The sequence below is a fragment of the Passer montanus genome, unplaced genomic scaffold (assembly GCF_014805655.1).
Source record: "Passer montanus isolate IOZ18808 unplaced genomic scaffold, ASM1480565v1 scaffold5, whole genome shotgun sequence".
Taxonomy (NCBI): Eukaryota; Metazoa; Chordata; class Aves; order Passeriformes; family Passeridae; genus Passer; species Passer montanus.
In genome coordinates, this window is record NW_024369929.1 from 5,284,488 (window position 1) to 5,301,714 (window position 17,227).

General features: G+C 41.4%; 1 protein-coding gene across 1 annotated transcript in view; it reads left to right on the plus strand.

Annotated features, from left to right (window-relative positions):
* PRTG (protogenin) overlaps positions 1 to 16,998 on the plus strand; it is a 76,940-nt gene extending 59,942 nt beyond the window's left edge. Inside the window, exons 12-20 of the mRNA XM_039723265.1 lie at positions 4,946 to 5,041; positions 5,659 to 5,845; positions 7,463 to 7,590; positions 8,356 to 8,526; positions 12,071 to 12,253; positions 12,792 to 12,912; positions 13,807 to 13,972; positions 14,952 to 15,056; positions 16,390 to 16,998. Of these exons, the coding sequence (XP_039579199.1) occupies positions 4,946 to 5,041; positions 5,659 to 5,845; positions 7,463 to 7,590; positions 8,356 to 8,526; positions 12,071 to 12,253; positions 12,792 to 12,912; positions 13,807 to 13,972; positions 14,952 to 15,056; positions 16,390 to 16,743 (1,511 nt within the window). The 3' untranslated portion in view covers positions 16,744 to 16,998. The remainder of the gene's footprint in view (positions 1 to 4,945; positions 5,042 to 5,658; positions 5,846 to 7,462; positions 7,591 to 8,355; positions 8,527 to 12,070; positions 12,254 to 12,791; positions 12,913 to 13,806; positions 13,973 to 14,951; positions 15,057 to 16,389) is intronic.
* The last annotated feature ends 229 nt before the right edge of the window (positions 16,999 to 17,227 follow it).

Consider the following 17,227-nt stretch of genomic DNA (forward strand, 5'->3'; position numbering starts at 1 on the left):
ATAATCTCTAAGATTATATATCAGGGATGGAGTAAGGCAGTAAAATACACCAATAAATCATTGTCATCTGAATTCTTACTGAAATTCAGCTACTGCAGTGTTTAAAGCTTTTCCAAGTTACAATCCATGTTTTAAATTATAGTTCAACTTATTTTTTTTGCTCATACTTGCAGTACTTAACTTTGCTCTAGTTTGACTCTGAGGTGTAGAACCCATTCGTAGACTCACAAAATGAAGGCAAGGCTCCCCCATGTGTCTCTCTGCTGAAAGACCTACCATGGCTGGTTCTGCAGGACTCACTGCAAATTTTTATGGGAGAGTGAATGACAGGATGTGGGGGTCCAGAGGAATATCACCAGGGAGCACTGCCCTACCTACAACAACTGCCATGGGAAGATGAGGCTGATCCAACATAAATTGCAAACCAGTGATTTTTGGGACAGTATCTATTTGGATATTTCAAGCTAATCAAAAGAAGGCATAGACAGAAGACATAAGATACTTCTTCCTACTTTTATTTTATAGGAATATTGTTACCAGAAGCAAGATTTGTGCCTCTGATGGAAGTGTTATTCATGTGTTCCTAATGCTGATAGTTTTTGTTACACAAAAAAGTGTGTGCAGCAGATCCCTTGAACTGTGTGAAGCTACTCCAACCTATCACATCCCCTCTGTGATGTCTTTTAAGTCAATCTCTGTGTGATCCAGAGACGCTCTTGTAATAAAATTTATGAATTGGCTTTAGTGTGTTACTGTCAGCATCAATGCCAACCCCCTGAGTTGTACAGTGTACATTTTTTATCCTTTCCACCAGCTGATTTAAGTAATAACAATAAAAAATGCCTATTAAAGACCTCTAGGTGCTGTTACAATTTTAACACAATCTAATTCCAACAGCATAAAAACCCCCAAATGATATTTAAAAGAAACAAATTAACATTAAAAAATTCTGCCAGTTGGTAAATTGGCTGAATTGTTCCTGATCACCTTAGGAGTGGGAACAAGACTTCAACCTCTACACAAATGCTGGCAATTGCAAGAGAATTAATTGAAACAATTCACTGTTACCAGTTATTTAGAGAAATTTTGAAAATGCAAGGAGGAAATCTTGATGTGTGTTTTTTTTTACTCAAGCTGAATTTATGTTGAGCAGGCTGAGTAAATCAGTGCACCTGCTTTGTTCCTGAAGAGCTGGGATTTTCTGTGGAGGGACGTGTTCCTCCTGGGTCTGTAGGAGCAGGGCTGTTTCCTCCGAGCCTCCTGTGCACGGATGGTACACACTGGATTGGAGACTGTCAGTCCCCAGGTGGCCATGCTATCCCCAGTCTTTTATCAATGATTTATGTCATTTATGTGTAAACTACTCAAGATACCTGTGCTGGTTAAAGATAAAGCCCCTGAAGTTTGTTTTCTCTCTACGGATGTGCCTGGCTTTGAGTGTTTGATCCAGCTGATGAAGTGTGAGATGAAAGTGTTTGTGCCAGGTGTGTGTTGGGATTGCCACTGAGGAATAAATCATATCATCAGCCTGAAAATGAAATGTAAAATTGTAAAAAATATTCCAAATGAAGGCTACTTCAGATGAAAGATATTTCCCACCACCTCATAAAACAAATAATGAGCAAATAAGTGTTGGAACTGAGGCAGGGCTTTGGCAAAGCTTTGGTTACTGTGTTTGGTACATGGTGAAAACTATCAACGTGGATCTGCATCTTGGTGGTGTTTGGATCTGATCTTTCCTTTATGTGTGTACTCTGTAAGTTTCACATCAGTTTCTGTTGCTGCTCAGTACACTGCCTTTAATTCTTTTAGGTGACTGTAGCATTGGGCATTCCTAGGCCAGTACATCACATACTCCTCCGTCGTCACATGCTGTTTCAGTTCTAGAAATCAGCAGATGGGTTTAACCATTAGGGTTTAACCAACCCTAATGCATGACAACTTAAAAATTCTGACATTGCTTTTGGCTTGAAATGGTCCTGCTATCAATTAAACCATGATATGAAGTGGAAATAACCCTGTTTTTCAGATGGTGTGGACTAGTTGGGAGACTTCACTTTTAAAAAGGTTTTTCCATATAAAGATAATTCTGCTTGAAACTTTTTGTGTTATACAGGAGTAAGAAGAATAGCATTCAAGATTGTGTTTCTTCTACATGTAAAGTGTTAAGGATACATAAAGTAAGAATTTAAAAATGTGCTTTTTTCAAAGACATGTGAAAATTTTTTTGTGGGAGTAAGATTTTTTTTCCCTTTCTTCCACATCCCATTATTCTTCCTTTTCTCCTCAATCAAGTGTTAATGAGGAATTCAGTTAAAAAAAAATGCGGTGAGGATAAACAGACCTCACAGGCTCCTCATTCAGCTCAGCAGGGCACTAGAGCTCGGCTATCCCTCATTTCACAGCGAAGATGATCAGTTCTGGGTGAGCACTTTCAAAGGGCAGGGAGTTTTTGAAGGTGCTGGGCAGGATGATGGATGGATGGCCGTGCCTGTCAGGCTGTGTCCTGCGGAAATGCGCGGGGGCAGCGGGCGGCGGGGCAGGAGCCGCGGCCGGAGGGCTCCGGGCGGCGCCGGGGAGCTCAGCCCTGCCCGGCCCCGGGCTCTGCCCCATCCCCGGGCTCTGCCCATCCCGGGCTGTGCTGAGCATGGCTGGCACAGGGCATTTGTTAACAGCAGCCGCCGGAGCGTGGTCCCAGCGAGGCGTTAAAGCTGTCCTGGTGATCTCTGGTTTAAATTCTGGCTCTGTTTTGAATCCCTGGTTGTGCCCTAATGTGTGTGTTCCTGCCGCAGGCTGAGACCTGGGAAGGTGTTTTTGCTTTTGTGAGATGCATGCTGTAATATTCCTCAACAAGGAATCCGTGATTTTGGTGTATTCAAATCACTTGGGACTCTTGAAACATTTTTATCATTTAACCTTTTGGTTGGGCCTAGTGTTCTTAAATTCACCTTGCATTTTGACTATTTTTAAAAAAAGATTGCTATTTTTTACATATGACATCTTACTATTTTTATGAATTTTCAATATTAGAATTCCATATTTTCGTTTATTACATGCTTAAGATTATTCTGTGTGTTTGTATCCATCTCCTTTTTTTCTGATTTGTATTTGTTGCCTAGGAACAACTGATGTCATCTGTTGTAAAAGTGCTATTGTAAAGTGGAAAAAACCTTCGAAGCAAATCAGAATTTTACTCTAGTTTAAAAAACCATGGGGTTTTTTTTTCTTTATTTTCTTCTACATTTTATTATTTACATTGTCTGCTTGTGATGTTAAAGTCTTCAAAACATGGGAATGGCCTCTTCTTGCCTATTCTACCATCAAGGTTAAACACATCAAAGAAATACTTCAAATATAATAATCCAAATACAGGAGCCCTTTTGCTTTTGCACCTATATTTGGATTTTGGTAAAATGACCTTTCAAAAAAACCATAAAATACATAGAGATGTTAACTCTACCTGGTGATATCTCATTTACACCTGGTATGGGTAACTACAGCACAAAAAGTATCTATTGAAAAATAATACTGAAAGATTTTATAAAGGGCGTTACTAGGAATTTACTCTGCCACCTTTACAGAAGAATCCAACCATTTTGTTCAGATAGTGTTGCTGGTGCAGTGACTGCAGAGGGAGCCAACGATCTGATGGAAACAACAGTCCTGTTCCTGGTTGAGAAATGTCAGGACTTTGTGTTCCTGTTTATTTCATGAGAGGCCACATCAAATCTCAGCTGAAAGGAGAAAGGAAAGAGTTTATTTTGAGAAAGGAATATTATGGTATCTTAGAGCAAGGAAAAAAGACATGAGCAAGATCAACAAAGTTACATAACATCTGAAACTTCTGAAAATCTTAATTAAAAGAAATAGGTTCATGTCATCAGAAAATGAGAATATCCCAGTGCCTGCTTTAGTACTGGGGTGAAGTTTAGCTCACATGAATTGGCAGCAAATGCTGCCCCCCTGCAAATCATTGTTGTGTGCAAGGGGCTGGTTGCAAATGCAGTTGCAGGGGAGTAGCTGCAGGAAGCAGAGCAGCATCCCTGGTGCCCCATCCCCATCACCACTTAGAGAGCTCCAGGGCCTTTCCCTCATTCCTCTGCAGCAATTTTTCACTTGGATCAAGGCCAGCATGTCATCAACAGAACAAAAGCAGCAAACTGAGATGCGGCCACCCAAAGGTGTGGGCAGAGAAAGGGAATGGGGAGATCCTTACAGCTTGGAATGGTGACCCTCTAGGACTGCCAGAACCAGCTCTCAAGAAAACATATTGATGCAGAATTTCCTAGTCAAAGCATTATTAACAATGCCTGTTGTTTCACTGTTTATCTTCTTCAGAGCCTTCAGAACCAAAACATTTCCCATTTCTTTGCTGGGTGCTGTCTTGCCATTGCTTTGACTGCCCCTGTTTTTTTCACAATTTATCTCCTTCAGAGCCTGGAACCAAAACATTTCCCATTTCTTTGCTGGGTGCTGTCTTGCCATTGCTTTGACTGCCCTGTTTCCTTGCAAATTGTGTGTCCAGAAACAAAAGTTGGTCTCTGTACCTCCTGCTGTTTGTTTTAACAAATCTTTATTAAAGGTCTGAAAACAGCATGCTGAATGTACTATTAAACCTAGCTCTGTAGCTGTGAAGGTGTGCCTTTGTTACAAATAGAAATATGGTATTTGTCCTACTCCAATTGATTCTGTTACAAACCTTTGCTTTAGGCTATTGGAAGTGAGACTGGGAGATAACTGACTGTTTCTGGGAAAAGAACTGGGGGAATTTGAAGGACTGGAGAGAAAGACAGGCTTCCAGGCATCCAGCCTGTCCATCAGTCCACTGCTCGTAGCAAACAAGTTTTGAAACAAACTTTCAGGAGCATCAGTTTGCCTCATTATCTGTAGAAGTCCAAATGTCTTTTTTTTCTTGAGCTTAATTATTCCTTTCCTCTTTCTGCAGATCCTAGAAGAAAGTATCACGTAAGGCTGCTGGCATATAACAATATGGAAGAAGGTTATCAGGCTGACCAAACAGTCAGCACTCCAGGATGTGTCTGTAAGTGTTGTAGATGCATGAAGAATTTATTGAGAGCTGGGGTGTTTCAGGGTCCCAGCAGCTCTGTGTTTTTAACTTTTAAATAATTAATTCTGTGTAAAACAGAGAACAAGAGAGATCATAATTTCAGGGTCCCAGCAGCTCTGTTTTTTTAACTTTTAAATAATAAATTAATTCTGTGTAAAACAGAGAACAAGAGAGATCATATCAGTGACAAATACTGCCTTAGTCATCCTGCAACTGAGACAGAGTCCTGTGTTCATGAAACACAGCTGAAGAAAGAAGACAGCCCAAGCACATTTCCTTCCCTTGCTGAACTATCTGCATCCTCTAACATTATATATCTGTATCTTATGAGAGATTTATCTCTTTTTCTTGTCTCTGCTGATAGTTTTGACTTCATTTTTGAATAAACAAGTGGGATTGCAGAAATTATGCGGGACATGTATTGGGTTAGGAGGGGTCTCTAATAGCTTTAACCAGATTCCTGGGTCTGGATACCAGGTAGTGCTGGGTCAGGGAATATTTGTATCTGAACTGTGGGTTCAGACCTGTTCATGAAGCCAGCATCTGCACACAGTGCTGTTATTAACTCCTGCTCTGTTTTGTTTGAAAAGCTGTCCGTGACCGCATGGTGCCGCCGCCACCGCCTCCTCACCACCTCTATGCCAAAGCCAACACCTCCTCATCCATCTACCTGCACTGGGGCAAGCCTGCCTTCACCTCTGCCCAGCTCATCAACTACACCGTGCGCTGCAACCCCGTGGGGCTGCAGAATGCCTCCCTGGTTCTCTACCTGCAGACGTGAGTGCAGCTGGGGGGACTCTTGCATTGCCAGTTCCACGTCCTTCCCACTCACTTCCTACTCTTCCTGCTCTCTTCTAATTTTCTTTCACTAGGAACAACTTTTATTTCCCTCAGACTGTGTGTTTTGCCCATTGACTGGTAGGGGTTTTTTAAGATCTATTCATGGAACAGCTTCGTTCTCTCCCAGTGATCCGTGTGTTGGGTCATTGGGCTAGATCTTTGATTGTTTAATGTCTTTTTAGCTGTCTAGGTTGAATTTAATTCTCAGCTCTTTTTCAACTATACAAATGACCATACCTATTTTATAGGTAGTCTGGGCAAAGATGGGACTTAGTCTAGTGTCTGATTTTAAGACCGAAAATGAGAATTTTTGAGGCGTTGAGCATTTCATTGTGGGAATGCCAAGTTCCTGAGTGTGTGGCACCCTGCCAGGGGAAAGCTGAGTAGGATTGCTTGCTCTGCAGAGAAGCAATGTGTGAAGCACAGCATGGCTGAACAGGGAAGGGAGCCTGCCTTGGGCTGCTGTTCAGCCTCTGTCCAGGTGGTGTGGGAGCAGAACACTTTGCTCTGTACTCAGGGTCATGGGGCTGGTGAGGGAATCCATGTGTGTAGCTCCCTCAGAACTAAAGTTTACTCAAGCCTCTAAATAAGAAAAATTCTGTCTTAAAGGATAAATAGTTTCCATCCTTATATTCATGGATTTCTCTTCCAAGAACACATCTGCTGCTGTATAACTCCCAGCTTAATGATTAGACACAGTATAATCACCATGTAAAGTTCTTAGTGTGCAATGTGGAGCATAGCAATGAGTGCTGCTCTTTGTGATAGGATGAGGCTATTGCAAGTACTGGTTACTGCCCCTGCAGTACAGAAGATGAAAATACTAAATGAGATTTAATAAAGCAATATCTGTAGAGTAAGACCATTTTAAATTGAGATTTAATCTTGATGTGGTATTATCATCCAGAATTAACCCTGGCATATATGAAAGATTTCCCTCTGCCCCAGAATCAAGTAAATTGAAATGTCTACAATTGACTATGTGATCAAATTGTAAACTGCAGTATTATAATTAATAGAATCAATTCTGCAATTAATATATTACTAAATATTGCTACCAGATCATGAGGAGCATTCATATTCATCCCCTAAACATGAGGTGGGGAGGCTGTAAGTGGAAGGAATGTTGCCCATATAGCCTCTGTGTGTGAACTGGGAAGCAGATCCACGTGCCTTGTCAGTTGTGATGCTGGTTGCAGTTTGTTACTCCAGCTTGAAGCACAGTGTCCTATGGACAAGTGTGGAAAGAGCTGAATTTGGGATACCTGCTGGTGATCCCAATAATACTGTTTGTGCATCAGCTGTTCAAACAACATTTAAAAAAACTTGAGCTCACATCAACTGACAGCAGATACAGCATCCTCCAGAGAGCTCCAGGGCTGGTGCAATTGCATTTCCATGTCCAGGTAGGCAGCACAGGTGTGCCCCGTGTCTGGACTTGGACTGGGTTGTCCTGTGTGGAATTGACAGTGGGAATCTCCTCATGTGACTGAGACATGAGATCTTCAAGTTAACTGCTGCTGTTTAATACATTTTATTTCTTCATCTGTCCAGGTCAGAGACTCACATGTTAGTTCAAGGTCTTGAGCCAAAAACCATGTATGAATTTGCAGTTCGACTGCATGTGGACCAGCTCTCCAGTCCTTGGAGTCCTGTAGTCTACCACACTACCCTCCCTGAAGGTAAGGAACCTGGAGAGGGACCCTATGGTTCTAAAAAGAACATTTTGTAAACCAAATGGCCTGAAAAAGTGCTTATTAATTTTAGGCTGTGTGTAGGAGAGGGAAATCTTTTTCTCTGAGACACAGATAGTGCTCTTCATGGTGAGAGATAAAAAAATGCTAGCAGTGAAATCCCTGCTTTGGAACTGTGAAATTATTTTTCAAAATCCACCCTAAATCAGCATTGATTTTTGTATAAAGTGTGATGCTTTCACTACTAGCAGCAACTAACTAGAAATAACTTGAATAAAAACCTTAAAATATGTATATATTGAAGAGGTGTTGCTGATTCATAGGCATTTATGAAAACATATTTTAAACCCCAGAAGTTTTGGAAACTGTAAGAATCTTACACATCTACTGCCCTAGCTGCTGGTTTGATTTACTGTCAGCTTGGTAGGGGAAAATCCACACCTGCAGTTCCATGTTCTCACCAAAGCAATGTTTGGGAGGTATTTGTTCACAGGATAATGAACGATAATGAAGTGGGAGGCTGTTTCTTTCTGGAGATCAGGGAAAAATACAAAACTTGCTTTTACAGAATCTAAGCTATTGTCAGGCTCAGAGGTAACAGGAGAGTGTCTCTGAGGAGCAGTGTGTGCTTGTTTCAGTGTGGTGTCTGGGATGTAGCAGTGGCCATTAGGACTGCACATCAGTTCCTTTCTGAGCAATTTAATTGCATGTAAATTGGGTTAGCCTAATAGCATTGTGTTACTGTTCTCACAGCACCATCTGGCCCTCCAGTAGGAGTGAAGGTGACTTTGATAGAGGATAATACTGCTTTGGTTTCCTGGAAGCCACCTGATGGTCCTGATACAGTTGTCACACGGTACACTATCCTCTATGCATCCAGGAAGTCTTGGATTGCTGGGGAATGGCAAGTGTTGCACAGAGAAGGTAAACTAAAATCATGAATCTATGAATTGGATAAACATTGATGCTACTTACAAGATGCTTTGTTACTTTCAGCAACCTTGGACTCCACTACTACTATGAATTATGAAATAAATTCATATAAATGTTCACATGAAAGTTCCGATTTGTTTGGAATTATTGCCATGGGAAGATGTATTAAACAAGTTCATATTCAGAAGGTGGGGGGAGAAGGGGCTCTCTTGTGTTGCTTTGGAGCTCAGTGTGTGCATGTAAACCAAAATGTCTTGTAAATCCGATTACATCAGTCTCAGTTTTGTTGTAACCAAGATTGTGATGGTTTCATTTTGTAAATGCACTCTTTCAAATCTGAAGTCTCTGAGATGTTTAAATGTGGCTGTGTGGGTTTATATGTTTCTGTCGATCACTGCCAATCCAGTTAGCTCAGTTTGCTTAATGAACTTTCTCCTACTTCCAGTAAATCACTCTGCAAATTCAATTTAACTCTCTGGCTCTATTCTACTGCTGAGCCCCAGCTAATCTCACAGTACCTTGGGTATGCTGATGTGAACTGCAGTCACATCTCTGTGATTAAATGTGGAGATAGTATAAATTTTTGTAGGCACTTTTCTGAATAATACTGGGATTTGAAGAGCTGAATCAAGAACGGATTTCTACTGTTGCCAGAAAAAAGTAATAGGCATTTATTGTTCTATTGATAGTCAAAATAGACAGAGGTAGTTCAGAATAAATAATGTTCCAATAATGTCTTAAACCAGAGAGGAAAACTCAGTGTTACAGAGTAAAGTCATATGCTTGAGTAGCCTATTTCAGAGGATTGCCCTGGAAGAGTTACTGTTTTGTTGTTCTCTTTTGTTACCTGGCTGGAAACTTAGCTGTCAGCAGAGAGTGAGGCTGTAAATCATCTGTGGAGATAATTCTAAAAACGTAATGAGTATGCTCTCACAGAGGATAATTCATTCACCATCATGGAGAGTGAGCTGTTGTAGTTCAGAGCTGCTGTTCTTCCTGCTGCTGCTGAAGAGAGGGCAAGGGACCAACAGCCCCTCTGAAAGGTGGCAGTGCCACTTTGTCTGCTGCAGCACAAAGGAGTTTGTCAGGCTGGCCTCAAAGAAAATGGGCAGCCGTGAAGAGTAACAGGAAAAGGACTATTGAACTAAATTGGTGAAAGAATCTGAAATATCAATCAGGTCTAACTACAGGGGAAGCTTGAGCCCACAGGTTTTCACTATTAAAATTGTTCAGTGAAACAGTAATTTAAATAAAGTTGTCCAACTAAATTGTTGGAAGAAACAGTGATATTGTTATATTAAAGGACAAATTTACTTTTATTTTTTACTCAATAAAACCCCCAGCACATATAAATTCACAGAGAGCTGATACTTGAAGACTAAATCTTGTCATTCTGTTGATGATACACTGTATTTGCTGCATGCAGCAAAGTGGCTGAATTGCTTTCAGATGCATTGTTCAGCTCAGTCATGCCTGTGAAACTGAACAGCATCTCTGATAGTATTTCACCAGAGATTTGGGATGGCAGGATGGCAATAACAGTAAACATTTTCATGTGTTCCCATACTGAAAGTGTTGGAGGCAATGAGCAAATGGAGAGCTATAAATCTCAGTGTATTACTGTGTCCATCAATGTTAGAGCCACAAATTTTGCATTTTGACAGATATATTGGGGTTTGAGGCATGGTGTGGAATTCAGGCATCTTGACACACTGGGACAATCTGTTATGGTCTTAGTTAAAGTATAGATGAAAAAGTCTGTAAAAGGAAATTAGCATGTAGAGATAAAATTGGGCACATACCATGTGACAGTCCTTTCAAAGGTAATTTTAGGTAGAAGCAGGGTTTGGATTTTTTAATGCATTTATTCTGATTAGATCAGTTAACCCTATGCAATAAATAGCATTGTTTTGTCTTGATGCTAAACTTTTCTGCAGAAGATTTGTGAAATCTTGACTCCATTCCATTCTCATACCTCCAGAGAAATCCCCTCAAATAAAAAAAAAAATTAAAAAAAACACCTAACCAAACAACCACAAACCAACCCTGTCACTTATAAAAGTCCTAGCATGGGCTTTAGTTTATGTAGGAAATTTTCTCCCAACCCACCCCCTAATTTGACTGAGTTTGTGTTAGGCCTGGCAAAACCAGAAAATATAACTGCATTTTGGTGCTGATTCATGATGTGAGTTATGTTCCAGCCACCTCCCCCTTCTTCCCTCGCTCTCTTCAAGTGGATCAGAAGTTACAGCCCCTGCACACTTGGTGTGCAGTAAATCAGTACCAAGTGCTCACTTGCCTTAGCAATGCAGCAGATTGGAAAGGAGCTGGTGGCAAGGAGCCTGTGATATTGAAATGTGACCTCTCACCCTTGCTGGTGCTAAATATTACAGCTCCTTTGGTTACAGATACCTCACATTTTACTTCAAATGCTTTCAGCTAATGTTTTTTTTTTTTTTGTGGAAGAACTGAAAGAGGCTTTTAAAGTAGCTTCCTTTTTGCCAAATGTATAATCTTTTCTGTCAACAAAACAACCTTATATTTTATAGGCTCCCATGATACTATACATTTTGACTTCTCAAACTGATTAAAATATTTTGACTTCAGTTTGAGAAAGTAAATTGACTATATGAAAGCAAAGAGATAGATTTAGTGCTGTAACTGCCACTGTAGGGAAATAAAAGCAGCATATTTCTGTGGTACCAAGAAACACAGGCATTTTAGAAATGAATTGGAATTCTAAGCAGTAGTTGCAGTCCCTGAGCAGGCAAAGCTCTCATTGACTTTGATAGGAGTTTTGCCTGTCTAAGGACAATGCTAGTGAATCCTATTTGTGTTCTTAATCTTTTTTCCTGCCTTCAGGGACTTTAAGAAATGAATCCCTAGCGTACGAAAAAGACATTTTCTGTAATATTCTTAGCAGCACAGCTTAGATGAACAGTAATCAAGGAAGCCTACACAAGTCTAAATAGGGTTTAATTTTATTTTAAAATCATGGTATAAGGTACTCTGCAGAGCTTCCTGTTCATTTAACTAGACTTGAAATTTGATGAACTGAACCGGGATTCTTTTGTTATGCCAATTTTCGCTCATGGTACAGTAGGTGGGGGAGAGGCACATGTGAGAGAGGTTTAATGTTCTGGTTTATCTGCCTGAGAGTCTGGTTAATGCTGGGTGCATCTCCTCACATGTGATCACAACATAAAGGCTGTCACACTGAAATGCAGCTGTGCTAGATTTAGGGTTGGTGTGCTGTGTGCCACAGCCAATACTTGGATCTTGGTTTTGAACAATACTGGCACTTCACAGTGTCCTATGTTCAAACAGAATGCAGAGAAAGGAAACCAGGGATGAGAAGGCAAGTCCATTGTTCATTCTGTAGCTTGTACATGCAGGGTAGAATGTATCAAAGTGATCACAATCCTCAAGCAAGTTTTTAAGGTGCTATTGGGGAAAAGTGTAGGTCCCAATGTCTAAATCTGAGTCTTTCCCCAAAATTTTGTCAAACTGGAACTGTTTGTCTATCTTTTCCTAGGAGCCATGACCATGGCTTTGCTGGAAAACCTTGTAGCAGGAAACATCTACTTGGTTAAAATAGCTGCCTCCAATGAAGTAGGAGAAGGACCCTTCTCAAATGCAGTGGAATTTGCTGTCCTGCCAAAGGAGACATCAGAGTCTAACCAGAGACCTAAACGCTTGGATTCTGGAGATTCCACAGGTCAGGAGCAGTGTTTTGATTACTCTGTCACAAGTGCTGGGGAGAAAAGATCCCTGTTTGTTTTAGCTGTGACCACTTTCTGGGTAAACCATTCTGTTTTATGTGAGGCAGTCCTAACAGCGTAGCATTTTCTTCTAAATGAAACAATTTTGGAATTTTTATCTCAGTTCAACTCAGAACTGGTCTAGTTCTCTTGCTCAGAAACAGGAATACCTAACTGGTTTGAATTTTACATCAGTAACTTTGCAGCCAGTCTTCTAAGGCATTTCCTTTTAGTCCTTTATCTGGCTTGAGATACCAGCAGCACTGGGTCTGTCCTCTTCCTCCCCTCCCAGGACTGCACTGACCAGACACTCCTCTGGTCTACAAGTTTTATTTTCAAAAGTATAAAAATGTATGACAGAGAAGGCCTGGAAATCTCATTAGAAGGAAGCATTTGTCTCTGTGGTTGTAACTGTAACCCTATTAATTTCCTGACAGGGAGCAGGGGTTAACTCTTCTTACTTACTGAGCCTTTCTGTGTTCCTTTTTGATACAGCTTATTCTGACTATTACCATCTGGACCAAAAATCAATGACTGGCATTGTTGTTGGGGTTTGCATAGCCTTGACCTGCATCCTTATCTGCATCCTGATCTTAATTTATCGCAGTAAAGCCAGGTATGTTTTTGTTCTCAAAGTCTGAGCTAAGTTCTCTGAAGTACTCTGTCTCTTCACCTGTTTCTACCAGTGTTGTAAACAAAGCACTTTGTTGGCTCTTCCTACTCTGCCTGAGCCCCCTCTCCAGTGAAAAGGAGGAAGAGCCCACAGAGTGAGTCAGTGGTGGTGTTTTGACAACTCAGTATGAGGCGTGTTTGCAGCTGAGCCCCTGTTTTGGGTCAGATAAGCATGCTGCTGTTCATCTGCTCCTCCTGCTGAACCCTCCAGCCTGCCCACACCTGGCTGGCAAGGCTTTAACCCCCTGGTGCTGCTGGACAGGAGGAACTGCCATAAAGGAGTACCATGATGCAGATTTTAAAGCAGATCCATGATGCAGTTTCTCTGCAGTGGTGCAAGTCACCATCTGTGTCTGTCATCAGCTGCTAAAGGTTATAAACTGGCCCAGTGACTCTGCCCAAAACTTTGGGATCAGAACAAATATAAGTCACTTGAAATAATAAATTTAAAAACTCACTGAAAGTGTTTTTCAGTAACAAGGGCTTTTTAGCTTACATGCAGGAAAAAATATGAATTGGGAGATAGTGTCTGTGTAGTATGGTAGAAAGGTCTTAATGTAATTAGTGGTTACTTCCTCCAAGTAATATTACTAATCATGACAATTCCTGTCTGCACATAAGCTTGTAGCCTACTGTGTATGATTAACTGGAAGCAGATGTTATTTTTATCACAAGCAATAACATTTAAATTCCGTGTGAGTTAGGAGTATCATATAACAAAATGTAAATGCCAAGAATATACCAGGATTACTTGATTAATAATAGCTTTGAAGTTTATCCTTTATTTTTTTTCTTGTATTCCTGTGGGTCAATTTTATTCCTCCTTAACATTGTGTAGGAAAGCATCTGCTCCTAAGCCTGTGCAGCAAAGCACTGACCAGCTGTCACATACCAGCATCTCATTAGCCAGTCCTAATGAGGTGGAGAAGAATATTGAAGGAATTGCAGAGAATGAAGAATCCCTATTGCCAATGATAGTGGGAAACAGCTTCATTGATGCTAAGGTATTGTGAGTTTTGCTAACTCCCAGGTCAGAAATCTTTCTTTAGAATTCATTGTTATAATATCAGAGTCCTTATCAAAAGTAAAATATATATCCTATGAACCTCCAGGAGGCTGTTTTATTAATGGGACAAACACAAAGTTGGCAATCCAGGCTCAAATTTTCAAGGCTTATCTGCAAGTTCAGCTGGAGATCTGGTTGAGTATACTTGTCTTCAACTGTACTCTGCAGATTGCAGAGTGTGGCCCTGGCACAGCATCAAAGGATAAAGGCTCCACAGACTCAGAGCTGCTCGGTGGCCTCTGCTGGTCCCAGGAGAAAAGGGAGAGTTCCTGTCAGCACCTGGCTCAGTCAGTGCCTGTGCACAGTCCAGTCAACTATGGCACTAAGCAGGTGTTCAGAAAAGTGTTGTTTTTCCCTATATTTACTGGTAAGCCATTGTTGCAGTTTATAAACTCATACCCAGTCACGTTATAAATTAGCCTCGATGGCCGAAAGTACCAGTGGAGGTGCAGAACCTTCAGTCCAGGAGTCCAGTGTGACACCCCCACAGTGGCCTTCCTTTCACATGCAGACTTACTGTGTTCAGGCTTCTTCTGCTCCCACTGCAAACTTGAGTGCAGCTGCTCCCTGAGGAGATGTGTGAGAGCTGAGACATGGAAATGGACCTGGCAGAGGCAGAGACACTGCCTAGGAATGGCCTCATTCTAAGTACTAGAGCAAGAGCAGGAGCTGGAATATTTTGCTGTGTGCCTGCAGTACTGCAGCTTTGGGTTGGACAGAAAGCTGCCAGATTTAGTGGGTCTGCTCTTGACGTGTCTTGAGCAGAGGCATACCAGACCACGAAATGTGACTCACTACTGAGGCTTCATTTGTCTTCATTTTCAGTATGAAACCAATAGGTAGGAATATAAAAATATTTTCAGTCTCTTAGAAATTTACTTTATTAAAATAAATGTCTGCATTTTCCTCTGTTGTAGGGAGGATCTGATCTGATTATTAACAGCTATGGGCCTGTCACAAAGACTAATGGCAAGAAAAGGTGGCTGTTCTTCCAAGATGCTAAGAAGGCAAAGACTGAAGAGGTAATTGCTCTAATGGGCAGAGGTGCACAATCTTTACTGTAATATCCTCTTTGCAAAGGAAGATACATAGTTTTCTGTTTATGGAAGAACATATTTAGTGGTATTAGTATTAATTGGACAGTTTCAGTTGTGTAAGGCTGATGGTGTTCTACCTCACCATACTAAAGTCTGACAGAAATTCTATTTTCTGACAGATATTGTTGTCAGGACACTGTGACTCTTTACAGTAGGCAGACACTGTTAACTCTGCTGTTAACTGATCGCTTACTTGCCTTTGTCTTTGTATCTGTGAGCAGAAAGATTTCTGTGTACTTTGCATTGCATGAACTACTTCTGCAGAGACTCTGTATAAATATAAACACAAATTAAATATGTATTTACAAACAAAAATAATATTAAAATAAAGAATCCTTTCTTACTCTGGCAGCTAAATTTTTTTTTTGGCTGAAGAGAAACAAAGAAGGGACAGTAGGCAGACACTGTTAACTCTGCTATTAACTGATTGCTTACTTGCCTTTGTCTTTGTATCTGTGAGCAGAAAGATTTCTGTGTACTTTGCATTGCATGAACTACTTCTGCAGAGACTCTGTATAAATATAAACACAAATTAAATATGTATTTACAAACAAAAATAATATTAAAATAAAGAATCCTTTCTTACTCTGGCAGCTAAATTTTTTTTTTGGCTGAAGAGAAACAAAGAAGGGAAACTAGATGATATACCCAAAGTACTGAGAAAAGTGAGAACCTGAATAGAACAGTCTGGCTTCTGAAATTGTTGGTCTGGACATATTTGTTATTTGGCTGAGAAAAAGAGCAGTTTAAAACTGAAGTGTTAAACCAAATCTGGAACATTACTATGCAAATTCATACCTATGGAGCATATAACCATCCTTCATTGCATTTTAACTTGTATTGTGCTCCTGTGTGTTTAAGAATTAGAAAGTCTTGATATCCATGTTGTAAAATCATATTGAACACATTTCTACAAACAGCTGTTTATTTCTGCTGCCTCTGTATGAAAAATCTTTGCTGTTGCCTAAGGAGTAATGCTTATGAGGCGATGGGAGGGAGCTCTACCAAGTGTGTTTTTAAAATACTCTTCCTGTCTCCCCAGTGAAATAATTTTTTATTAGCCATGCTTATTTAGAAGGTTTATTTCATCTACTGAGGAAGAGAAAAGTATGAGGAAGACTTGAGATTGATTATTTTTAAACTTCTCTAGGAAAACCCTGAGAGAAGCATTCTGGTAGAATATGAGACAGGAAATGCGGTAAAAATTCCAAATATGGCTCAGCTTTTCTGAGGCTCTTTTCTCTGTGCTCCTGTGCAGCCGCAGAGGAGGTTCGTGTGTCTGTACCAGCCGGGCCCCGCCGTGCTGCTGGGCCGGGCCGGCCCCCCCGGCTCCCCGGGCCAGCCGCCCAACTTCGCGCTGCCCTTCGCTGCGGCGGCCGACACCGAGCACTCGGCCAGCAGCGAGGGGAGCCACGAGACCGGCGACTCCGGCAGGTTTTCCCACGAGTCCAACGACGAGATCCACCTGTCCTCCGTGCCGGGAGCCACCCCTCCGGGCAGCAGGGACTCGGGGAGCCCTCAGGGCGCGGGGAGCCCTCAGGGCGCGGAGGCCCCGGGGCCCGCGGCCGCTGCCCCCCGGCCGCGGCAGAGCCTCCCCGCCGGGCCCCGCTGAGCCCGGCCGCGTTCCCAGCCTGTGTCTGTTCGAAGGACAATGAACAGGGAGCCAAAGTTTCGTTGTGGAAAGCCCGGCTGACCTAGCGGGTGATCCATAGTTCTGTTGAATGTTGGGGGGGTTTGTTTCCTATGTTTTGGGTTGTTTTTTTTTAAAGCTCACTCATTTTGAATGTTCGGTGGTCAAAAAATGTGAAAGGAGTGAAGATTTCTGACGAAGGTTAAGAATACATCACTGGAGCAAAGGGAAGGCTGTTGGCCCTTTTGCTGACTATCTACCTCAGTTTGCCGAGAGGTGAACTCCGAATGACGACTGCTTTACCTCATTTGTGTTCTAGTTGGTCTCAGCTATGGAACTGATGATACTTCCTAGTAGTGTTGTTTTATTTTGGAGTTGTTTGTTTTCATTTCCCCGCCCCAAGTTATGTGTAGAGAGCGTGTGCGTGTGTGTGTATGTATGTACTCAGTGATCAGGGAGTTGTATA